This window comes from Hydractinia symbiolongicarpus, chromosome 11 (genome assembly GCF_029227915.1).
Source record: "Hydractinia symbiolongicarpus strain clone_291-10 chromosome 11, HSymV2.1, whole genome shotgun sequence".
In the NCBI taxonomy this organism is placed as follows: Eukaryota; Metazoa; Cnidaria; class Hydrozoa; order Anthoathecata; family Hydractiniidae; genus Hydractinia; species Hydractinia symbiolongicarpus.
Window position 1 is genome coordinate 6294364 of NC_079885.1, and position 26762 is coordinate 6321125.

Here is a 26762-nt window from a genome sequence, read left to right on the forward strand (position 1 = left end):
AAATTGCTTATCTGTCTTGTTACTGTTTCATAAGAATTTGCTAAAGAAATAAAGGCAGAAATTTTTAAGAAGAAACGATACTGCTAACTTGTTCACTAATTTTTGCGAATCATTACCAAGACTATTTCTCCAACAAGAGTTGCACTAATTATATTAAATTAACAAACGTTCCCTGTAAATAAATGCCACCCCCTAATTAACGTAGGATCAAATTAGAAGAGCCACAAAACGACCTGTTTATTTTTGACTTTAGTTACATGAAAGTCTAGCTTATGGTGAGGGGGGAAGGGGGTTATGGGTAATAAGGATAATATTTTTACATCATTCTGGATATTATATTGGACACCGATTTGAAAACACCAAAAATGTACCGTAAAAATATTTCTATTATTTATCCTATAAAGCAAATACCTTCCAGTTTTGAATCAGGTTTTCTGGTAAAGAAAACCTTGACATTTTCCGAGCTAGCTAGCAATTTTGCTATCCATTTGGATAGAAACCTATCAAATAATTGCATATTAGCTAAAGTTAGTTGTAACAACAATAATGGCTTTAAAATCTTTATAAAGGTATTTATTACCTTCTTAGGGCGATTTTATTGTTATATATTTTATTTTTAAGACCGTAACTTCTTTTTCGCCTTTAAATTTTCTTTTTTTAGAAAACGCCATTGTCATGAATAAAATGGAAAGGAATGGAAAGTAACATCAATGGCGGAGATCCTACTCGATCGTAGATCATTTAAATACGGTTGTGAAGAGTTTGTTAAAAGAAAGTGAAGAAGGCAGTGAGAAAAAGAGATTAAAATACAATGTTCATATGGCGGTATATTATTTTCACAATTTTATCCTAATGTGAGTTAGAAGAATGTTAACTGCTCTGTGGCTTTTAAGTCTGTAAAACTTTAAAATGGGCTCCTCTTTTGTGGCCGTTCTTACTCCTGAGAAAGGGTGCCAGTCCAGTGTAGCGGTACGTAAATATTAGTTTTTGAGTTTAGATAACAAAATTAACCTGTTGAAAAAGATACTAAGACTTTTACGAATAAATCATTTTTGCGTTATTATTTTATGTTAGTTTCGCCAGTCCCAAACTACAACTGATCTAAAGTTTTATGAAGATAGATTTCTATTTTTTTAAAAAGGAGTTTCAACAGGTGCAAATTCGTTTCAATAATTAAATAAATCACAAATAGTTTTTTCTTGATTTATACGATCCTTACAAAGTTCAATTCATTTTTCTACTTTCATACCTTTTTTTTGTTGTGTCATGTAAAAAAAATTATTATGCACAATTTTCGCTTTTAACGCTAAGTGAGTCATTTGTTCAGAATTAAAACTAAAAGTATGGACGGTTTTGTTTTGTTTTACAAGATCGATTATAACTATTATTTAACGATGTGGGAAAAACAAACTGCTAATTAAAAAAGTTGATCACTACCTCGATCTCCAAGGAATTGGAACCCCTGAAGCAGTTTATAAATGATTTTGTGTCATATTGATTAAGCAGGCCAATATCTAAAATTATTTCAATGCTCTTGCTTTCTAAGTTTGTATAAGTGCTTAGAAATGTAAAATGATCTTTTTGCTCAAGCTACGTATCTGAAGATGCACAAAATGATTTTCCCCTTTTAAATTGTTATTCTAAATTATTTATTTAAAGTAATTAGCCACTTTATTTTTCTCTGAAAACATGCCTCAATTATGACCTATCCTATGGAATTGCGGTATACATATCTTATACATAATTAGCAAATATAAACACAGCGAAATATAAAATTTGCTTCTGGCCTTAAAGATAATTAACTCCTGTATATACGAAGGTGTGGCACTCGAGGGGTAAAATATGCTAATATCAGCAGCAAAAATCTGAAAATCATAAGGCAGAACCACCTTTTTTCAAAATTACCCAGGGTTCCTCGACGTTGTCCATCATATTGGCTAGCGCTGAAACTTGTGAACAAGACGCGGAAGCTAGAGGAATCGTGGCTTCGAACTAAAGAAATGCAAAGAAATGCCATGAGTGGTGCAAGGGAAAGAAGAGGAAGTCTTGAGCTATTTTTTTTCATTGGATTTACAAGAATTTGAGGTACCCCACAACGAGAAGTAAAGAACAGAAAAGCCTCTCTGATGTCTGATGATAAGGGATGGTCAGATCTGGATAATACTTATTTTGTGATTTTAAGCTACCTATAGCAAGCACCATGGCAGCACTCCAGAAGCACATTTGTTATTAAATAATTAAGTGATAAAGTACAAGAGCTAAATATATTTTTATGTAGCTACACAAAAGATTTTTCAAGTAATTCTGTCATTATAAAATGAAATGCTAGCTATTTAACAACAGTGAACAGTCAAGACTTGAGTACATAGCTAGTTAGGAAACCAATTTTTATAAATTAATTTTTGTAAATTTTCAGGTTTGTGTTATGAAATAATAAAATTTGGGAATCCAGGTTAAGACTAAGTAAAGGGTAAACTGTGTTACACGAAGGACACTTAGTGTATTGTGTTACCAATCCAGTAGAGCGCTTATAACATTAAAGGTATAATACATTTTTCATAAACCAACATTCGCAGGACTTGTGATGACGCCTATTGTTACTTCTGCAAAGCAAATACACTCATTTTGCATAATAAGCTCCTGTAGATATTCAAAAATTAATTATGAGTGGGACCAGGCTGAGCGATCAGTGCAAGTAAATGTCTTGCAGGTCCAGGTGGACAAAAAATAACTTTCTAACTACTTTGTATTTATACGGCATAAAATTTAAATTTTGTATTCAGCACTGTGCTTTAGAAGCACATTCCCACTTTCTCTGAGCTGGATAAGGTATTTGGTCCTAAATCTGGGACACATTTTATCTGTTTGAATTATTTTGAATCCTGAGAATCACTCTTGAATGTTTTCTGTATACCTGGCTTGTCAAAATTGATATACGGTGAAAAACAGTTTAATGGCGTCTCCGAAAATGGCTAAATGCAAGAACTCAGAAATTATGATAGTAGTAAAAAAAATTTTGGGGTTCATTTCATCAAACTGGTCTAAAAACATTTAATACTAAGTTTCAAGTCATTATTTCAATTTTTACTGAAGTAATAGGACTTTTACTTAGTATAGCTTTTTATACCGCTGACACCAAAATGACTGCAGGGACTAATCGGTTTGAAATTAATTTATAATACTTTAATAACAACCTTTTTCTCTTTATGTGTTTTTATTTTCTTGCAAAATTTGTTGCATAGCTGATGTATATGACATTATGATAAGGACGAAAAATTTACCGTGCGACATGGATTTTAAACCTTAAAAATTTCCAGCGAGAAATTTGAAACTAATAAATGACAAAATCGCAAAAGTTCATCTTAAAAACTTTTAATTTTTGTTAATGTGAAAGTGATCCACTTGAGAAGGTTTCTGAGGTTTTATATGAAGAAGTCTTCCATATTACATTTGGGTTATATGGAAAATTTCTTTATAAAAAACTAACTTGATGAATAATGAATTTTCCTGCATTTTAAAAACTGTGATGTAATTTTCCTCTTAAGTTTTGACTTTTAACCAAGCTAAACAGCTCAGCCTTGTCCTTTCCATACTTAGTCTAGCTAGCTATAGCAAAAAAGTTTAATATTCAAACTTGACCTATGTTACTGAGTATTAAGTAATAAATTTGGCGTCGTAGATTAGTGGTTATAGCTCTCGTACTCTACGCGGGAGACCGGGGTTCGATTCCCCTTGACGGCGATTTAACATGGGCGAGTGAATCTTACCATAGCCCCGTGTTAACCCAAGCCATGTGATGGAAATTTGGGAGATGATACATTGTGTGGGCCGTTGGATGTTGCCGGGAGTTGTCTAGTAGAGCTCGAGCCCTAATTGGGTCTGAGTAGCTCAAAAAGAGCATTAAATGATCTAGGATTCTCCATCCAAGCCACGGCCCCTCCTGGAAATAATAGACATGGTATATCCCTCGCTATTTGTGAGGCTAGCCATGAAAATATGCACATCTATCTATCTAATGCTGTTTAATCCTAAATCTAGCTATAGAGTAGCTAAGCTACCTGTAAGAACAATATGAAACATCGTTGAGGCTGTTCTCTTTTGTAAACAAAACCAGGGTATTTTTGTAATAAGTACCAAAGGTTATGTGTGCATTTCTTGGGCTTATGAGTGTAACCAAAGTGCCTTGCACGTAAATCCCAAAAATTTATGTTATTAGCTCACTCTTTACGAATGACACCACGTAACACAGAAACCATGCTTTGCTATTTGCCGTAACCTATACCCAGATTTGGTTGTGATATATATCAGAATTAATTGTTTTTAAACCCTCATTATTCATTATTAAATTTTTCAGTCCACAGTCATGTTACACATCTCATTCATATTTCTAGCATTGGCCAAAAAGATAATATTGTCGTTACATAATGACAATTTAGCAAAGTAGATTTAACACAAACCAATATATCATCGATGGTTAAGGGGGATTTTCACGAAGCGAATTGAACGGCGAATTGTATCTGAGCATGCGCAGTTTTTTTGTTTTGATTTTGCATCGAAATATTCGCTTCGCTGAAAAGTAGAAACAGCTCCTACTATTTCGCGGCTTAAGGTTTCGCTGCTAGTTTTTGACCAATCAGAACGCTGTTAACTAATGTAAACAATGAATTTGGCGCCTAATTTATTTTGTCGTGAAAATTAAAAAGCGAATTCACCATCGAATTCGCCGTCAAATTCACTGTCGAATTCGCCGTTTAATTCGCTTCGTGAAAATCCCTCTTTAGCCGTAGAAACACGTCTGCTCAGAACATGGATGGATATCACTAACCATTCTTTGTATTTTTTTCTGTTTTAACTATTTTTGAAGATTATTAATTAAATTATGCCACAATTTCCTTTTTAAAAAAAAAAAAAAAAAAAAAAAATATGTGATCAAAGTAGTCAAATTTTTCGGTCTCATTGTATAAGTATATTAAAATGAAAACAAGCTTTCGTTTAAATATTTTCAATATTCGGTTTGTGATTCTCAAACACCTTTAGCATATATTGTGATTCATTCTGATAAGCATTACGTTATGAGCTAAAAGATTTTTTCTGAAACTCTAGATTCTAAAGTGTGTTAAAAAACGTGATAGTACTAAATCGTTCAGGACGTGTTTTTTTTTCTAACCCTGAATAGTGGCGAAAAAATTGTCTTTATATTTTAATATCAAAAGCATAAGCTGTTGCTTAGGTCATTCCTTTACACACACAACAACCTTTCTCTACATACGATACTCTGAATCCTCCACCTGAGGGACGCCCAATCGACAAATAAAAACTAACTAGTCGATAACCCATGGATATTTCCACGGGTTCGCCATTGTTTTTTTACTGCATTTTCTGTGTCTCGCTACTGCGATTACCATTTTACGTGTCAGACAGACAGATGGACGAATACGGGTATTATAATATAGATCACAGAGAGCACTTAATATCAAAGTACATTTGTAAAATGAGCAACACATCGTACTTTATTCAAAAGGAATACATCCATCAATTATTGTGTTTTTTTATATATATATAATACATGCTAAGCTGTAAGAATACTGTGGAACAATAAATCTAATACCGATTGCCAGTTTGCTGTAAAAACTGAGGTGATTTATTTTTTATGTGGTTGCCTCTCTAATTTCGAGGGACGACAAAGGCTGTTATAACATTTACAACATAATTCCCTTAAAACTTCTGCCTGCCCTATGTGGGGATTAAAGTAAAGTACTTGTGGATCTGAATCTAACTGACTGAGCTACCTGACAGACATACTTGAGGGTATTATAATTTTTGTTTATTTTTACGTATAAGTTTTGCTTCCAGTTAGTTTGTTTTCATAAGAAATTAAAATCATGATGATCATAAAAATAGTGGTTCTTGCACAGTAGTAAGAAATATATCGAAAAAAAATTTTTTTGATCACGTTTACATGCAAGAGAACTAAAAACGAAAGGAATATAACGATATTTTTGCAAGGAAAAGTGTGATAACTTGTTTTTCAAATCAAATAACCGTGGAGAATTATAAGTTGCAATCATTTTATTTATCTCGGCAGACCATTATTCAATTTCAAGCAAGATTCATAAAGTTTTTTGTTCAATAGCAAATAAAATTATTGAAAGAAAATATTATGTGATTATGCCATTTCATTTATGATAAATTTCTTTTCACCTGTTGTAGATAATCGTTTCGTCAATGTGATCTGATTTAATAATAAAGTGGTGGTTAAGCCACAAGTAATTGTTTTACCAGGCGTGGAACTAATAAGAACCATGAACTGTGTCATACATTAAGCCGCTTTAGTACAGATATATAGTATTTCATAAGCAATGGCCCCTCCTGGAAATAATAGACAGGGTATATCCCTTGATTTCAGTGAGGCTAGCCATGTAAAATATGCACATCTATCTATCTATAGTCTGTCACCGAATGAAACGCACACAATATTATGGTGCTTTTGGAGTAATACATTTTTTACAAAATTTATTGCCTTGTCATAACAAAAACTGCCAACCTTTTTTACTTTTTGGAGAATGTTTCTGTTGTAATTTCAAAAATGAATGTTACTCCGAGCTGATAGCTTAGTACATGCGAACAATGTTGCACATCCATAAAAGTGTAATACCCTTTTCAAAAAAAAATTAATGGCAACTTCGATTAAACAGAAACACAGGAAACAACCCGTTAACACTGGACTGAGCGCTAAGTACAATTGATCCGAGTCGCACATGCGTTTAGGCGTAACACTCTTTTGAAAAAAACTGTATTCCAACCTCGGTTTAAATAAAATGTGTAGCTACATAACTTCATTTAGCATAAGAATTGTTGATGAAAAATTTTGTTATAGCCATACTTCATCTAGCTACTTTCACGTTTTAGCCATTTGTAGCTAAGGAGCTATCTAGATAGCCACAACTGCAACATCAAGACAAGAAAAGTTGGTTAAAATAAAAAGCTTTTATACAAAACTGGATAGTAATAACTAAAGCTAGCTAGCTGCTATTAGAATGCTTCCTTAAAATCTTTGTTACTAGCAAAATTTTCTAAAAATGGTGCGTTTAAGATTTCCAAATGGATAAATAACGTGACAATATATTTACCTAAACATGTGAAAACATACGGAAAACAAATACTAAAATTAAAAAGTCTTAGAAGACGAAAACAGACCTACAATCCTAACACTGACCACGAACCACTTTTAAAATCAAAATAGTCTACGTCATCATGTTCCTCCGTCAGCATGTCCAAATTGCGAAAATTTTGGATTGGTTTTTCAAAAAACAGGCCGTTGTGATTGGTTAATTATGCGAACGGTCAAAACAAAGTCGGTAAATTATGTCACATTTTATTTTTGTGTTTGTTAGTGAAATCATGGATTTAGATCACAGTGGGTTCATATTTAAAATGGCGTATCAAAATAATAATAATGCTGCATTATATGGCTACGAAACTTACTGAGTTTCAATATTTATCTATTAGACACCTGTATGCCAAATTTTTAGGTCCCATACCTTTTGGAGACTTTGATATTGGCCATTACTCGAAACTACCCTTAAAAATCTCTATGAAATCCTTATAATGGGAAAATTTAATAACTCCTGTTAGGATTTTTTATGCGATCCACGTAAAAACCAGAAAACATGTTAAATAACTTTTGTTAAGCTTTCAGAAACTTGAAACAGAATGCAAAAATTTCGCTCGGGAACAAAGTTAATTAAAATTTAAGCAAATAGTGGCATTTTTAACAAATTTCAAGCTTCTGATGACGTCACAGAAGATGTACTGACGCAAGCAAAATTTATTGCTGCCATTTTGTTTCTTTTATGACGTACTATAGGTTTACCAAGTTTGATTCAATTTGAACAACTATTGTTATTAAGTTATTGAGGGGGGGATTCCGCCCCCAGTCATAGTATGTTCGAAATACCCCGGACCGAATAGGGTTAAACTGTGCCGTACATCAGGCGGAAGCGGTTTAGTGCAAGTATTCAATATGTCGTAAATCGAATGAAGCGCACACAACATTATGTATAGTAATTCGGATGTAATAAATTTTACGATTTTTTAAAAATTCACATTTCCACAATTTCAGAAGAAGTGAAAACACAGTTCACAATCGGTTTTAAGTAGAAACAGTCACTTCGTAATAACTTTAACAAAAAGGCTATACCCTAACTATGTTTTAAATACAGTTCACTTAGCAATTTTATTATGTTGAGAAGTTTTTGTAAAATTTAAAAATAAAAACAATTTACAACATTTTTTTGCCCTGCTATAGCAGAATCAATCATGCGATATTGTTTTGTTTTGGATGAAAAGATCACGTGAAAAAGTTCAAAAATTGATAGTGGCACCGACTGAGTGTTTAGTACAGGTGAACCGTTTAGGCGTACTAACTTGTACATAAAAACTTGATCCTGTGGACCATACCAATAACCACTGAGATCTTATAATTCAAAGGTGCGGGGGAATAAAAGTTCATTAGTCCTGAATCAGTGGAATTTTCATATCAAGTGGAAACTAACTTGTTTCCATAAATTATTTGCATATTAAGTAATGCAATCGAATTATTATTTTCCTTTTCTACAGTATCTGTTTCAGCGTGGTGTAAGGAATAAATTTTTACCAATTCTCAATCAGATTCCTCTTAACTTCTCATAAAATACCATCCATATATCGATGATGCATCATCTCTTATCGTCGAATCAACCAAAAAAGTCACATGTGAAGCAGAAGACTGCCCATTGACAAACCATCTATTTCGCGGTATAAACCATCGTTTTTCAACATTATAACATCTTTACTACAAATAGCTAACATTAGCATAAAAAAACACATCAAAACTAATTACTTCCATTTCGTCAGTCAACCTAGTTTTAAATCTAAACTTTTCGCTCTATTCTTTATGCCATATCTTTTTGTTTTGCTACATTAAAGTAGTTATTCCAGCTTAAGTAATTATTCAATAGCCTATAGCCTATATGTTGAGCAACCCGTTTATATTAGTTAGGACGATATCACAGATTAGAGAAATAACCTTGAACTTTTTGAAAAATTTTTTCGGAAATTCTACATTTTGGTGAGAAATTTTCTCAAATAATATCACACTAACCAATATAAGATTTGTCCAAAAGTACCTAAACTGGTTATAAAGGTGGACTATTATATTTTACATAACAGAATCGAACTTCATGGTCTAAAATACAATTAGGAACAATAATGTTATCGTTATGTATTTTTTTTTAGCTGAGTTTCATAAAAGACAAATTTTCTGTACAAGGAGGAAGCACAGTTGTCGTACAGCAAACAAATATTTAAAATGTGTAAAGAACTCATTTTCATTGATCTGTGCTTACTCTAGCAAGCCTTTCTTAGACATTTCAGATTAAAGTATTGAAAGTTTTCAACATAATCACATAAAATGCTGAGACTGTCGGCATTGTAACTGTGAGTGTTGTTACTGTCGGTTTTGTGAGTGTCGTTGTGGTAAATTTCTATCAACTAGATTTTACACCTTGCAAGCTGTTTTTTTTTTACATTTTGTGTAAATTATGTGTGTGGGATTTAATGCGATTTGACATTGTGTGTAAGATATTAAAAATATTTTTCCTAAATTAGAAATTGCACATATACTTCTTTGACATTTTCAGATTTTTTTTTTGGTAAAGGGCAGTGTGCAAAATATACTGAAATATTTGCTGACGTCAATAAAATTTATATGAAAGATCTATTCCTTCTGCCTAAGTGGATTTTTTCCACGCGCCTTATCGACTAGTACATCATTAATACTTTTTATTGATATATTTTTGCATATAATCAAGATTTCAAAGGCTCATACACATCCGTTTTGTAACTCCAATACTTAATTTGACTGCCAAAGTGTAGGCCTTGTTTATGAGGAATATTTATATTACCACACAATGGGAATCCATTATAAATTTTTTTTTGACTTTAAAAATGAAAAGTTATTAATAAGTTATTTGCTGCTCATATCATTAATTATGAAGGTTACGCAGCTGTATTTAGCACCTCTGCTTGACCGAAGCACTCGTATTTTGACACGAAATGTTAAACTAGAGCGGTAATATACGCTCAAAGGAGTATAAAACATTGCTCTCCCTTTAAAGTAAATTATTAATGAAGTCATTTTCTCCAAAGGCGTTTATTAGGGAATAATATAATGATTTTAAAGAAATAATGAGAACGATTTTTTTATATACTATATTGACCAAGTGAGAACGTGTTATTTATAATTAGAAAATTTAATTTTTTATTCTTTTTGACAATAAACATATTTTGGAAAACCTATGTATGATATTACAACCAGAAAAGGAAATTTTTTTCTGCGCGCGAACAACAGAGAAAATATATTTGAAGCAAATAATATCAGATTTTATTTTTTTACTGATCTGAAGAAAATTGTGTCGAATAAATTAAGTTATGATGGAACATAACACAACGAACACAACTAGTCTGCTGACGTCACAACGATTCAATGTTTTTGATGCCGTATTCTTAAACATTGGCTTCAAAATCTTATACGCTGTTACAATTCTTTGTGGTTTGATTGCTAACCTGTCTATATTACATATTAAAAGAACCGCTCGCTTAACAAAGACAAAATTTACGTTTTTATTGACGCATTTGGTGATGACAGATTTACTGACTGGTCTATCGTTAATACCCTACGTCTTTATCGATGTACACACATTTAACATTACTCGTGAATTCGAGGGAAGTATTTTGTGTTGGGCGACTTTAGGACTGTCGTTATTTTACACAAGCGCTGCCAACCAGGTTCTTTTTCTCTGTGTGATGACTATTTTTCGCTTGTTTTCAATCAAATGGCCAACAATTGCGAATCGTTATATGACGGAAAGTAAGATCAAGAAAATAATTTTCGGAATTTGGTTTCTTACCTGTCTTACAACGATTCCGAATATGTTATCTTGGAAATTCATTCGTGAACACGGTTACTGCAAACGACACTGGGGCAAACCGATTTACGGAGTCTTATATACAGGATTAATTTTCGGTATTGGTATATTTATTCCTATCACTGTTTTTATCGCTAGTAACAAGATGATCAGCAATACACTTCGCACCCATAATAAAACAACTTCAATAAAAGACTCTGCGGTAGAGAGAGCCACGACGCGAATCACCTACCTACTGAACATTTTGTTTTTGGTTTACATTATATGTTGGCTACCATTATTATTTTATTTTTTCTTAGCAACCGTAACAAAGTTATACCCGAACACAGTGGAAGGTGACCGGTTGCGAATAAAGACAATCCGGGTGTGTGTTTTAGTCAACGCTTTGAATACTGTCCTGGATCCGGTATTTTTTTGCTACCAGTTGCCAGATTATAAAAAAGCAATGAAGAAATTATTCTACCTGCAAAGCGTGGAGCCAACCCCAACTATGGAATTAAAACCCAGAAAAAACCCAAAAACTATTTTCGTCTCAACACGCCAAAGCACGATAAATTAAAACGGTGCTAAAGTTAAAGACATGGCAAAATGAAGTTACTAAGAAATAAAACTGAACCATTTCTTTTCATTAATTATTATTATTTATTACTATTATTTCACACGTGTTTGCTGAAATTTGAGTATATTCAGTTAATCACTTAGGTTATTGATCGGTCCTTTCTTGAACCAAAATATTTAATGAAGGCTTTCTATGTCCTAGAAAATTTGTCTTAAAAATTCATGTTCGAACGAGCCACTAAGTTGGCTATTAGACAATAAAAATAAACAGCATCACTTACATTAGTACCAGCTTAAAGATTTTCACTTTACAATACGTTTTCATTTTCTGTATTATTTTTTATTTTACATTGGGGAAATTTACATCAATGTTTCAGCTCGACGGTATCTGGGTGAAAAAACCCGACTATTTTTGTAGCAAGTTCATGTTAACTTCTGACTGGTAAGAAACCACTGACTGGTAAGAAAGTTAAAGTTTCGCAACTTACGGCAGAATTATACCATATTTTGGACTCGGGACTGACCATTTCTTTATACAGTTAACTCCCGGTAACTCGAACCTACAAGTGACCAGAAAAAACAGTTCGATTTAACGAATGTTCGACTTAAGCAAAGTTCCTGTTAATTCGAACTTAAACAAAATGAGACATTAGTTCGAAATAAGGCAGTTTTTTTCTGGGACTCAATAAAATTATCAAATGTTACAATCTAGTAAGTTTTCACTTAAAGAAATTTCGAATGTCGGTTTATCCCTGTAGTTGAAGAGTTGTATTTTATTTTTGCTATTAAATAAACAATCCACTCAATCAATGTTTCCACTCCTTTGTAATAACATTTTGTGGAACTGTTTGTAGAGAGTGATAACATATGCACATTATATGCATTCTAAAATTAAAAGATCACTTCAAACAAAAATGTATGGTAGCCTAAGTCATTTTGGCCCCAGACTTTTTAATGCACTACCAAGACATCTGCGTGACCATTCTGGAGATGCTAACTCTTTCAAAAGATTTCTTGACAGATTCCTTGCAAGTATTCCTGATGAGCCCTCTCTTCCTGGCCACCCCAAAAAAGAACCGCTGATTCAAGCAATCTGATAGATATGTCATAACAACTTTCTGCAGTTTCATGTGTCTTGCCTTCCAGGGCACTTGAAGCAGACGAAGACGAAGTCTAAAAGACTGAATTGGGATCTAATAAAAAGTCTTAAGATCCTAAGTCCTAAGTCTGCTGTCAACATGGCAAGTGAACTTTGAGAAATTCAAATGGTGTGTATCTAGAATTGAAATGACTTGAGGAGACGAACTTCGAAATTTGACGTCCTGTCCAATCTAATTTGTGGATGGTTGCAGCTACCTAAATCTCTTTACCGTGAAAAGGTTTTTTTGAGAATTTTGTTACAGCCAACTGTACTTGGCTACTTTTACTTTTTAGCCAGAGGTAGCAAGCAGTGGTAGTAACCTAAGGTGCATTTTAGTAAAAACCAGAATAGCGACGAGAACACAAAATAAATAATGTTATCTGACTTTAGGATGCTACCTCAAAATGTTCGTTTGTAGCTAAAATCTTCAAATGGGTTTACGACTTAGATGGCTAGAAAACGTGACAATATGTATTTATCTTAACACTGACAGCGATTACAATTTGGTTGCTTCGATCGTCTTAAATTTTAGTAAATTTCAGACTGCTTTTTTTGTCATTTGCGGGGGCGTAAAAAAAGTGAAAGACCCGATGAGATAATAAAGGCGGGCAAAAATAACAATTTAGCAAAATGCGGGCAAAAAAAATTAGGACTTGCTGATTGGTTAATACACCTTTCCCGAATTTTATAAATTATAATAATTATGACGTCACCCAAAATTTTATATTGGTTCTGTGCTCTTCAAATAAGGATATTCAGAGAGAATAATAACTTATCATGACAAAAATGAAGAGCAATATAATGTTCTTGTTGGATTTTATTTAGATTTGAAGAAAATAATTATTATGAAAACAAGTCTGTTCTTGGAAAGCTCTGCTATATAAAGGGTTTCACCGTAACTCTCAGCTCGGAATTGAGGCACTTAGCGAACAGGAATATTTACGAAATTAGGTAATTTGTTCAACCTTTTAATAGGGAACGTAGGGATCGGAATTATTTTTAGCATGGACCTCTTTAACTGAGTTTGACATATTAAGGAAAATCGGGAAAGGTCTATTTATTCAGAAATACACAGCTGCTCAAATGCGCCGAAAGCGGGAAAATGAAATGAAATTTTCTTTGTACGGTATGAAAATAGTCTGTATTTTTGTGTTTTCGCAACACGACTTTTTTCACAAAGAGACAGATGAAATACGGCTATTTTTTAAAGAGATCGTTAACCCGCCAGCATAATATAACACTTTGCGAGGTTGCCGGGGAATGGTTCAAGTAATATATAGCAGATAATGTTTAAATATTTTATATTTGCATGAAAGTATCGTGCGTCGATTTCCTTCTTAAATTTTTGAAAGTTCGACAAAAATGTACGTTATATTTTCCGCTTTTGATTTTTGCGATTACTAAACATTTTTACATTGCATTGTTATAGAGATAAGCTAAATAACAAAGTAATAAAAAAATGTAATCTAAAAAAATACAATTATATAAAATCATGTAAAAGAAAGATATAGTATTACACATGTGGCATTTATGACATTAAAAAAAAGAAGGATATCAATGATTGGGCAAAATTTACGAACAGTTGCTCCAGTGAGGGTTTCAAAGCTCCACCTGCCTTACTCCAATGTCTGCATATTCATTGAAAACAAAATACACTTTTTATTTAGTTACACGTTTTTTATAAGCAATTGAGTTGCTGAGGACTAAGATGTTGGTCAACGCTAATAAATTCTCTCCGCTGGGAATTTTAAAACTTAATCAACCGAAGTTTGAACCTAAAAAGCGGATCTTTAAAACAATGTCTTTTAAAGAACTAAAATATCTAGTGTAAGCTCAGAATGGAGTTGCTTATAAAAAAACGTGTATTACAAAACGTTTTATATCGCCCATATTAATTTGGCGTTCAGTACATGCAATAAGTAAAAACTAATAAAGGTGAGTAAGAAAGATGGTACAACGAGTACTATATTGGTCTTTCGCGTGTGGTAAAGGTGATTATTTACACTGAGGTGAAGTTTTTTAAATACATACACTTTTTATTTAGCCATTGTTCTGTAATTATGGCTGTAAAACTTAACTTTACTCTTTATTTCCATGCTTTTATTGGACATAAAGAATTTCTTTGTTTCCAGATAATCATTTTATAATTTGAATGCCATTTTTTCCAAATTCAAAACAGGATACTCCACAAATACAGCCAGTAGAAATGCACAAGCATATGACACGAAAGTGAGTGAAATAAAATCGAATACCTAAAAAAAAGGTTTGCAAGATCTGATAATCTTTTCTATTTTTAATACTGTGCATTTAAACGCCTGCAGTAATCTGTCTTTATTTTTCTACGGTTGTGTTAGGTTATACGGGAATCCAAAATCGATACGAGAAAAAAAAGAGGGGAACAATGCAGCTTTGACATTTTATCATTTTTTTTATGACTGTAGAATTTCAATAGAACATGTGTAATTGTTTTTTTGTTTGTTTGTTTGTGTGTTTTTTACGCGAAAATTTTGCTCTGTTTTATTAGAAGTGCTGAAATTCCTAAAACTTGCACACACTGTAAAGGCGGGAATACACGATCAAATATTTCTTTGGAAAAATTCGAGATTTTTCCTTCTAAACTTGTTTCTAGACAATGTATCCAATATTTAGAAAGAGCTTAAGCGCGATAAAAGATGATTTCACGTGTTACAAAAGTTTACGATTTTTACCAACTGAGCTGTTAAACATTTCTTCTCTTGTGAGAAAGATCAAAGAAAACCGACAGCTGGTAAAGACTTAAAGTCGCACTAATTCAATTTAAACGAAGATTTTTGTGCATTTCTAGTTTTTTGAGAAGAATAATGTGCGAAGATGGAACGTGAGAAAAAATAAGTTATTTTTGATAACATTTTTTAATTTTTTAAATGTTTTTTATTTGATGGTTTTTCCCAGCAGAATCGTCTTTTTCGTTTTTTTTTTCACGTTCTTCCGCTTGTTTAAAATTTTAATTATTTTTATACAAGCAACTACCTTGTGCTTCGACTTCAGTTTTTACTTATCTTCAACAACAATTTCTTTTTTAGAGTACACACGTGCATTAGCAAAATAAAAAATTTCAAATGTTCCTGAGGAAATATTACACCGTGTTTTTCCACCTGAAGAAATCCACATTATATATTTTCGCTTGTGGACAACATTTAAAACGTCTGCAATAATATCCCTCCCTCCTTTTATTGTTGTATCAGGTTTCCACAAGAGATGTCACATGAAAACAAATCACTTGCAATGCATAATCTAAAATCAGTCTGTGGGCAAATGCTATTTTCGTAGCATTATTTTTCGACGTTTTTCATTTTTTGCTAATCGTTTCAATAAAGTGGACAGGTAAATGTTGTGATTGTGGTCCTTCTAGTGGCTTTTCCCTCACAGCTCTTGAGGTGTTCTCTGTGTGGCTTTCCCCTGTGTGCGTTTGCCATTGGCTCGTTTCTGTACACATGCGCACAGTCACACAACTGGTGTTTAGATTGGGCGTAGGACAACAGATGTGCAGTGAAGACTAATCAACACGTGTTATCAGTGATATTGACACCTTTGTGGCTTGGACTTATTTATTAGTATTTTGGTAATTTTGTGAACCTGGGAATATTGTGTTATTTGAGCAATTCAAGAAAGAAACGATATATGCCATTTATTTTGTTTGACTTGGATCACCCTATTTTGTTAGAGACACGAAACGCAACAAAAACCTTGCATTTTTGTTTTCTGTAAACAGACATATACAAAATCTTACCACAAGATTTTCTGCATAATGGTAGGCGTTTCCTTGCGCATTGAAGAAAAATATGATCACAAGTGGGTGAAGAAGGTATGCACCAAATGTTAATCTACTCATTGGAACCCAAACGCGCATGGATAGAAGGTCGTTGATGTAACCTATAAAAACAAAGAAAATTGGATGTTGTTTATGAATGAAATTTATAAAAAACTTACAAAATTGTTGAACCACAATCCTCCTAGATTAAAGTTGTTCGTAATCATTCATAAACTCAAGTTGAATTTAAGAAAACCCTACGACCAAAAACGTCCAGCTTATCAAAATTATTTGCAAATAAAGCAACAGTTTTTGGCATACCGATCTAACTGTCCAGAAAAGTCCATGGTTCACAGAATTACTTCCCCATAAAAGTGACACCCTCTCCTCTGGCTACAATAGTGAGCAAACTCAGATTCCGACAAGAAGATGAGAATCAGTCTTTATAAAAACAAGAAACACAAAAAAAAAACATCTCGGTGGCCTTCAAAATAGCTATTTTTAAAGATGTTACTTTTGAATGAATAATTTAAAACGCTTTTTTATCGTCATTTGAATTTTAGTTGCGAAAAGTATCGCTTATAAAATATAGCAATTTTGAATTCTTTTCCAAACAAAAAGGGAAGTACTTCATAAAAAGTTCCCAAAAACCTAAATGTATATTCCCCTTAACAAGAAATGACGAAACAGACGAAACACTTACCAGCAGCCTTGTTGTGACAAGCATAAATAATCCAAGCAACCGATATACCAAACGCTAATCTGTGTAGCGAACCATAGCAAACTGCTTGGGTCAATGTAAAAAAATCACCGCCCTCCTTAAACACGCCCCATGGACCAAAAATAACGCCATACGCAAAAAGTATTGATATTATCCATCCAATTGAATATAGAAGCTAAAACGAATAATATGCTTTTTTAGTTTTAATTTTTGTTTTTTTCTATCTTCTATTTATCACTTATATATTTACTTTATATTCATTATTAATTTGTAAACTTTTGTAAACTTTGACAAGTTATCTATTGATAAAAAATGTCAACAAATAAACAATTTTCATCCTACCTTTTTGTATCTTGGTTTGATTGTCACTTTTCTTGATAGAATATATCCCAAAAGAATTCCAACCAAATATGGTGGGGCACGTATGTAAGGTTTTATATATAATGCATCTTGTGATTCCTGAATGTGTTTGCTGCACGTATACAGAAAGAAAAGGTAAAAATGGTTGACATTTGCAATATGAAAAGAGGAGTACACGCTTTTTCTTTTATAAGAATATGGTTCCTAAGTATGTCAGGATGGAAATTTCAGGTTAAAAACAATGCGTTATTGTTTAAACAAGAGCGAGAAAAAAATAATGACTTGGTTGGAATTTTGATATTCTCATATAAGAAAAAGCGTGGACTTCGTGGATCTCAAAATGATAACTCTAAAGATTGTTTTACTTTGTAGTAATATGTTGGAGATAATTGATGATTATTGCAAAATATTGCCACATATTTGCATAGTGTAAAAACAACCTACAATGTATTGATAGAAGTTGATTTATAAAATATTACTTTTGTTCCACCGGTAAATTTTTGAGGTTTTATTAATCAAGCGAAACAACAACAGCAAATTTAGCAACGTATTGTAATCCCTGCTAAGTCTCATTTTGTCTTGGTAATTCCAATGTATCTTACCTTCGTGGGTTACCAGGAAATATAGTAGCTGTAATGAGAACTGGGTAATTTTTTGCACCAATTATACTAGCAGTGACAATAAATGATATAAAACAAGCAACAGCAATGATGAGATAGCCAAAAATATATCGATATCTGCTGAACTCAAAATGTCGATCGAAGCTAAAAAACAAATTGGATACTAATAGCTGGCCACCGAGATTGAGAGATTTCTGTTCTAATACGTCATGTTTATTTTTGCGCATGCGCACATTATGCCTTATGTATGCGCACGCGTTTGTTGGCTATTAGTTCTAAAAATCTGCTTGTTGTGTAACGATCATTTTTTATTCGAAGAAACCAATATATTAAAATCAGAGTTATTATTCTAAAGAAGTTTCCAGGGAAACTTAGACTTATATTATCAATTTCTATTGTGCCCTAAATAAACTCTCCATAACTTAAACTCTCACAGCATTAAAAAAACTTGATAACCTTCACCTGTATACATGGAGCTGAGTTTCTGTTAAGTCGTGTACGGTCAGCAATAATCAAAAGATCGAGATAACAGAATTGTTAAAAAAACTAAAGCCAAGTTTGGACGTAGGAAGACATTTTCATATCATGAAAGTTTGAGTCCATCGTGACTGAAAATATGCTGCTTATCATTTAAGGTTAAGTAAAATACTATCACCACTTGATACCCAATCGACTGTTATTAGCTCTTGCTGGTAACAAAAAGCTATTTTTAATTTTTGGCATTTTAAACTTCAGTTAGGAAGATATAAGCATTGCAATAACCTACCGATATATCAAAATCAGAAAGATGGGACTAATAATATAAAACTGCATGTCATTGGCCAGATACCAACTCCATCCCAGACACTAAAAGCAAAACGATACAAGATGTTAACAGCATTACACGTAATCTTGATGTTGTTGTATATCATTGCAATTCGACTTCCTAAAAACAATGATTGTGAAATTATGTGAAAAATAAGAATTATATAGCAGAAATAAGATGTTAAAAATAAAAGTATACCTCCTTTGTCATTTTAGGATAAAAATTATTTATATATAACAAGTTTGTCCACCAGTAATTATTGCAAGCTTCCTGGAAGTCATCGTTTCGATAGTTTTGTGAAAGTGGTCCAGTAATTATCAAGGGAAAGATGTTGTTCCAGAACAAAATCACGAACATGTAAGGAGGGGTTAACCTGAAAGTATAGTTGACTATTTGATGTAAACTGAATGATTTGATAAGCATAAAGAATCCGAACTTTTTATTATTGTGAAAAGCAAGAAAAATTGTAGATTTTTACATTGGTTAGTTACATCATTATAACCTCTTAAAGATAAAGCATATGTGTAATTTTTCTCAACTAGAAAATGAGCCCGGCTTTACCGATAATCAAGTCAATTGTGACTAAGGATACCCAAATATTTACTTTTTTTTACCTTATAAATCGGTGCAGATAAAACATTGGTATGTTTAAACATCCTTCATTTTTATCCATTCTTCGCAATCCGAGAAAAGCCACGAGCAAACCGCTAAAAAAGTCAAATAATAATACAAAATAACATTTAAAAATGGATTTATTTTCCACTTTTTCTATATTCTCCACCTTCTCCATTAATTTTTTTAAACTCAGTTTTTTTTTACACGGTGAATTCTGGCAAATAGAAACAATATATATATGTATAAAAAAGCCTTAAAAAATGTTTGAAAGAAATGTGCTGAAATTATTTCTCAACGAAACGTAAGAATTGTTAGTTTTAAAAACGACAAAGTTAGATTCTTATAACAGAGCTAACATTGTAACATTTTTTTACCTCAATAAGAAAAACGTATCCACCGACACATAAGCATTCGAAATGGGAAGAAATTTGTAAGTGTGGAAGATTTTGGCGACAGTTAATGGATTATCTAAACGAAAGATAGATAATTAAATTACCAGCCTGTTAACACTAAAAATTGACCAGGTGTGCGTAACTTAATTCCAGATATTTGCATCTCTGTAAATCTTAATAAGAACTGCAACTGCACTGCATTCAACAAAGAAGCATGTCACGAGCACAGGAGTAGCATCATTTTACATATTGTTTATAATCAATTTCTTCCCTATTTTTAAAATTTTACTGTGTTAAGAGGAAAAAAAACTTGTTAGTCCAAAAACACACATTAACTGTCTTTTGTCACTAGGTCAATGATAGGTTAAGCTGGTATAAAATGTCTAAATCAATACCTGAATCAGTCGGTGTGATAACGAGGATATGAAGAATTTTTGACCTACCTAATGGTGACAGCATACCGAAGAAGTAGAGGTGACCCAAAATGACCCACATCATGCTAATAGTACGTATACCATTAACGCAACCAATTGCATTTTTGGGTACTTCAGTTGACAAAACTTGCCTTGAGTTTTTGTGTAGACCAAAACACAAGAAAAACTTAACCAAAGAATTATCTAAATAAATACAGAAAAGTTATTTAAGCGTTATTTTTAAATTAACGCCTTTCAATACACGTTTAAAAGAAAAAGTTGAATTTTGTTTTAAGGAAAGAGATTACAGCTAACTCCCAAGGGACCGAGGGGAATAATTTGAACTAACGAGTGTTCGAGTTAAACGAAACTGTCATTAAGCCGAATTTAGTAAAAAAAGTTCGAGTTAAAGCGATCTTTTCAAGAGCGGGAATAACTGAAAAAATGCAACCTTGGCTTGAGATGACGTGCATGCCCCTTGTATATCGATTTGTCCAGAAATGTAACCTTTGCATCTATACTGCGTCAAAGGTTAATAAAAACTAAAAAAAATGAAAATCTGACATTTATCTTGGTTTCTCTTTCCTTTTTTGACTAATAAGTTATCCGATGAAATTATCTTAAGGGATACAAAAAACAGGTAGAGTTAACGAAGGTTCGAGTTATCCGAGATTTACTGGGAGTTAACTGCATTATGTTTTGTTTTTAGATGTAAACTTTTAATCGCAAGAATCTTCAAACAAATCTACATCGACACACCCTTTCTAATACTGATATTCTTGCAGAAAAAGAAGAAAGAATTTTTCCCCTTCTTAGTTGAAAACACTATTGCTTCCTCCATATATTCTGTGTCATCTTGTTTTTTAATTTCTTTCATTTGAATGTTTTTTTCGTCGGATGAAATGCTTTCCTGAATTTCGTATGATACTGCATTTGAAGCTATCAACAGTTCCAATGTTGTTCCAATTATACAGAGCACGCAAATAACCACACAGAGAACTCTAAAGAAGATGGATCATGATAATTATGTTGACATTACCAAAAGTTTTTTGCAATATTTGAAGTTTACAAAAATTTCAAAAGTGCTGTTTGTGTGGCTAAAATATTATATCAGATAATATTTTTCACGCCATATACATAGGGATTAAATTAGGAAAACGAATTAAAAATCAATAAAATTGGTAAAACGAATTTGTTTTACAGCGGCAAGAAAACGATTTTTCTATTTTTACGTTATTTCTTTGAAAAGATTAGTGAAACCTCTTTAAAACGGATACTTACGAGACCAAAAATTCTGTGTGCTTAAGAGTGGTGTCAGCCTTATTTGGGCAAGAAATGTGGAAAAAATTCTACTCTGAGCCAGAAATCCATTAGACAAGCCGATATTACCTTTTACCCCACCCCCAAGGCAAAGAAACATGCTTAAAATTCAATTTGCCCTAAAAGATAAAGTGTTGCTAGATGCTGCCTTTTCGAACATTATAAGTAGTAGCGCGAAAGCATTGTGAGGAGGTGTGTAGCAAAAAAAAAAGATATATTTTAATATTCTGATCAAAGTTTTCCTTTGTCCACTTAATGCGGGTTAATATTGGGTAAAATAGCCGTAAAGGACTTAAAAAAGTGTCCCCTTTGTACTGTCTGCATTTCTGTCCGTTTTAGAGAATGTCCACTTTAGGGAGTTCACTGTATTCTTAAAAGCGTTTTTTGGGTTATAAAGGCTAAAAATGGTATCAGTTATTTTTCAAACCCGTTTTCAAAGAATTAATGATTTGAATCAGTTTGATTTTTGGCAAACGATTTTCTTTAACGTGTTAGATGAATTGGTTGTCATTGAATTGGGAAATGATAATAGACACATTGCAACGCCGTATTTGATCTAATGAAAACATTCCTGTAAGACGCATAGATACTTACAACGTGACTTTGAAGCCTGTTTTATATTCCACTGGTTTTTCACATGTTGGTTTGCCGAATGCAATATACTTGGATGTTACTGAGAGAGTAATCTTATTATTAAAATACAGAAAATATAAGACGGAAAAGAGAAAAAGGAAATGTGACTGTATTCACTGTCATAATTATGACATTGATATAATAATCGTAAGACACTTACTGTTTTCTGCTACTTTTAATATTTTTAAAACATCAGAAGTTGTGCATTGGCTGGGTACACAGCTAGCATAATATCCAGGTACCTTAAAGAAACATCGAGAAACATAAAAAAGTATGAAAAACATCACCTGGTGGCGCATTTGTGAACTGATGACCATACCGTAATACACATCATCTAGTAAGAGTCTCCAGAAATTAAACGCGCTTCTCCTCCCTTTCAGTGATTTTTTAATAGATTTCTCTCTCTCTAATAGGCACTCCTTCTGATGAGCAACCCTCCCCCACTAGGCTGTTTATTTGAAACAACGCACATGTTGCATTTCATGAAAAGGATCTTAAAAATCCATTTGAAATATAAGCAGGAGATGTACATAACAATGAATCAATCTTCTTGCGTAATATTGTACAAATGGTTTTTGTATCCCTGACGTATTTGGAAGACAAAGAGCTATGTAATGGAAGACTATGGAGTCAAATCTAAACCGTTCTTTTTAACTTTATAAAGTTCTTATCAAACTTAAATAAATTTTAACAAATTAATTTACCAACGGGTTGTCCCGACCAAATAGAACCATCTTTGAAAAGCAGTATTTAGCATTTGGAATCTCCATGCATTCATCGTATGCACCCAGCCATCGAATATTTCCATGCAGAACACGAGAGGGTGGTTTGGCCCATGAATCAATATCTGAAAGAAGAAAATATCCATTTTAATGATACGAATATTTTTTGCAGATCTGCAAGTCTAATTATAGTTCTAGCTGTCCCTCCACCATTGGTAAACGTTATATCTTCCTTGCATTGAAGAAGCTCTAAATGTTCACTGTTGCTGTAGATAACTGCCAGGCAAGTCACTTTTATTAGCCATAATTTTAGAACTTCAATTTCTTTATAATTATGTACAAAAAATAGTTGTATTAGAATTCAAAATTGAAAAAAAACAAAAACGTATTCAATTACAAAACGGATCTAGTGTGACAATAAATTACAATTTACAAGCTTTAAGGATATTTCTTTATTGTTTTATATGACAATGAAAATGCAACGCAAGCACATTTTAGATAGGGAACAGAATGTAATGAAATAGTTGGGTAAAGAAGCTGATGTCGCGAAGCTAGACGAAGAAGACAAAAAAATGCCGATAATCAAAAGATGTACTTACATTTTGCCAGCGGAGAAGACATCAGTTTTGGAAGAGCATCTTGTAGCGAACTGTTTTTAAATGGTGCAACAAGATTTGTTAAATACATTGAGCATGGTGGTGATAGGGCCGAAAGCGCTTTTGTGGCGTCTCCTGTTATCATTTTTATGATAAACTTCTTATCCGTGACCATTTTCAGTAATTTGTCAAATTTCACACTTTCCAATACAACTTTCATGATATTGTCTGTTTTACCAGTCATTACATATTTCAAAATCTTTTTGATGTCAATTGCTTTTACCAAGTCATCTGGATCAATGCTTGCCAGTAACCTCTCTACCATCTTGACACTGACGCCAACACCAGATATTTCTTCAGTAATGTTCACATATTTAAATATAATGTTAACAGCCTTGGACATGTCAATTGTTTTCAGTATTTTTGCATAATTTAAATTATCCAGTATGATTTGCACATCAATTTTTTTTCCTCCAGTTAAAACATTTTTAACAATCTTTTCAATATCAAGTGCTTTTAAAACACTGTTTATATTAACCATTTCAATCAATTCTAAAATAATTTTCGGATCAAGGTTAAGCGCTTTAATTTCCTTCATAATTTTCTTGTCCTTCAGCAAAATCTTAGCGACATTTTTGATGTTAATTGTTGAAATAATTTTTTCGTAATTCCAATTGGAAACAACACTTGTCACACCTGTGGTATTACCAGCTAAATACAAATTAAAAATATCGAGCACTTTTAAAGCTTTTATCAATTTCTGCATGTCGATATTTGTAACCACATCAATCAGCATTTTCGGATCGATTCCATTCGAGTGAAGCGTGTCATTGATAAAAGGAGTCTTGAGGACATTCACCCAATCGACTGCAATACCACTAGTCAAATTTTTCTTCAAGTCGCCAAGTCCTATACTTTTAAGTAACTGATCAATTGGATCGATTTGTGCTGAGTTATGGTTTATGCCAACCAATGCAAAAATGAGAATGCAGAGGAAATATTTTTGCTTCATTTTACTTGTCTGAAATGTAAAAAAACTGATTATAATTTAACCACTTACAATCTAAATCATACCTCATCCAAAATCTGGTGCTCGAAAAGAAATTTAATTTGCGCAACATATAAAATGAGAACCAGAAATGTAAAAATAAATTAAAGGAATATGCGAATGGTTCATGAAAAAGTATTTGGTCACATATTAAAGTCATTTGCAAAAATTAACACCCGCGATATTTTTTTACAATTATCCTCAAGAATTTCTACCCATGAAAATAGGTACGATTAAGATCCCTCCTGATCTCAACAAATAAAGAGTAAAGAATAAAAATGATTGAAAGATATTTCTTAAAAATTTATTTCTGTTAGAGCTTATATTTTTATAAAAACAAGTCCTTAACGCATGTGGTGGTAAATGAAAAAGTGTTCGCGCTTTTTCTTATAATGATATGGATTCGAAGAATATCAGGCTGGGAATCAGGATTAAAATCAATAGGCAAATAAGAATACTTTATTGCATTAGATTTAAATCAAACATTCCAAGATAGAATTCAGAAGTGTAGAATTGTTAGGAATGGGATAAGCAAACGTTATAGGATTTATACAAACAGAATGATACAATTAAAAAAAGGGTAAATATGATTTGTGTTGTGATGCAGTATTATTCAAACTTTTGGAAATGAAATGCAGCAAAAACGTCTTGATTGAATACACCTGCCATAGCTATTTTTTTACCACACTTTAATAAACAAGCTTGATTCAAATACATTTCCACAAAAAAGCATTTAAAAACCCACCGACAATTTAAAAGCATGAAGGTATGTTAACCAGTACAATAAAAGTAACATGGCACCACGATTAAAATATCAGAATAACTCACTGAAAAAAATGGTACGTGTTCTTTTGATTGTCATTACTAGGCTTTGGCTCAAGTTTAGTACATCACTATATATAACCAATATACAGACAACCTTTTAACAAGCAAAACAAAGCATTACCTTTGCTCATAAACAATTGCCACAACATTTTTTGTTTCAGTAAATTCTGAAGCATTGTTCTCTTCTCTTATTTTGTTGTAATGTTTTGTCAATATTTTCTTTTTTCAAGCTATATTTGTTTATTATTAAAAACTATTTAAAAAAATATTTTTACAATACTAAAGAGTTATTATTTATTAAGCAGAAATATTTACAATCGTTAATTATTCTTTTGCTCACTTTGTTCTATAAAAAAGTGATTTCATGTTTTACAGAGTGCGATTAAAAAAATATGCTAAATCTTTGAGATACGCTCTTCTTTTTAACTAGTACTGTGATAATTACTGTGGCCATTAAAAAATCATTACAAACTTATAGTATGTCATGAAAGTAAATTTTCGCTTATGTCAGTGTTGTGAAAATCGATCAAAAGCTATGTATACAAAGGTCAGCACTTTTGTTGTGACGTCATTGGATATTTGGAATTTTTGAAAGTGCCACTATCTGCTTAAAACTTAATTATTATCTTATTCACTCGGTTGAATCGAAAATAAGAGCTTTATTGTCTTGGAGTCATTTTCGGTATTCTGTTAGTCAAATAAAGTTTAATAACATATGCTCCGTTTTTTACATTATTATATCGCATAAAAATGTTCCCGATTTTTGGGTTGGTTCAAGACAATAAAGAGACTGAACCCTTTTGCGCAATTGTTATTTTTTTCAACCCCTCTGCTACCTGCGCCCCCTTTGCATCCAGCATCGAGTTTATTTTTTTGCCTGTAATTATGTTGAAACAACATATTAGAATGAAATACTCTAAAGTGAACAATCTAGAACAACACCTTTATTTTTTAGTTCTTAATACATTTCCTACTCTAATTCCCCAACCCCTGTTTTTATCCTCACCCCTATCCCCATGCGTTCAGTTGGTGCTTTCTTAACGAAGGAAATCGCACAACTCTATCTTTTCATTTTCATTTATGTGCATTTCTTCGGATGAAAAAACCCGGCTGCAACAACAACAACAACAATAAATAGGAAACAAAAGTCACTTAGCAGCAGCTAGAACCCTTTTCTGTCTCTCTGTTTCCCCAACTTTGTTAACGCGGCTGATGGCTTTAATACACAAGTTCTCT

At 32.6% G+C, this 26762-nt stretch overlaps 2 protein-coding genes across 2 annotated transcripts; one reads left to right on the forward strand and one right to left on the reverse strand.

Annotated features, from left to right (window-relative positions):
- The first annotated feature begins 10473 nt into the window (after nt 1-10473).
- On the forward strand, nt 10474-11526 carry LOC130613380 (somatostatin receptor type 4-like). The gene has a single exon (XM_057434735.1). The coding sequence runs from the start codon at nt 10474-10476 to the stop codon at nt 11524-11526; it is 1053 nt and encodes a 350-aa protein (XP_057290718.1).
- Nucleotides 11527-14018: 2492 nt separating this feature from the next.
- LOC130614246 (nose resistant to fluoxetine protein 6-like) lies at nt 14019-26230 on the reverse strand. The gene is made up of 16 exons (XM_057435665.1): nt 25648-26230; nt 23657-24674; nt 23040-23182; nt 22496-22577; nt 22297-22375; nt 21142-21383; nt 20413-20586; nt 19952-20045; nt 19577-19669; nt 19161-19335; nt 18924-19003; nt 18140-18301; nt 17520-17649; nt 17160-17352; nt 16436-16578; nt 14019-14918 (listed from the first exon to the last, which is right to left on the reverse strand). Exons 2-16 carry the CDS (start codon nt 24663-24665, stop codon nt 14808-14810), a joined length of 2910 nt encoding a protein of 969 aa, XP_057291648.1. The 5' UTR covers nt 24666-24674; nt 25648-26230; the 3' UTR covers nt 14019-14807.
- Nucleotides 26231-26762: the final 532 nt, after the last annotated feature.

Coding starts and splice junctions, on each gene's coding strand:
- LOC130613380 (XM_057434735.1), top strand. CDS start 10,474: ATGGAACATAACACAACGAACACAACTAGTCTGCTGACGTCACAACGA.
- LOC130614246 (XM_057435665.1), bottom strand. CDS start 24,665: ATGAAGCAAAAATATTTCCTCTGCATTCTCATTTTTGCATTGGTTGGC. Junction 19,336..19,576: donor TATCTGCACCGATTTATAAG/GTAAAAAAAAGT, acceptor CTATACTTTCAG/GTTAACCCCTCCTTACATGT. Junction 19,004..19,160: donor ATCCTAAAATGACAAAGGAG/GTATACTTTTAT, acceptor TTTTGCTTTTAG/TGTCTGGGATGGAGTTGGTA.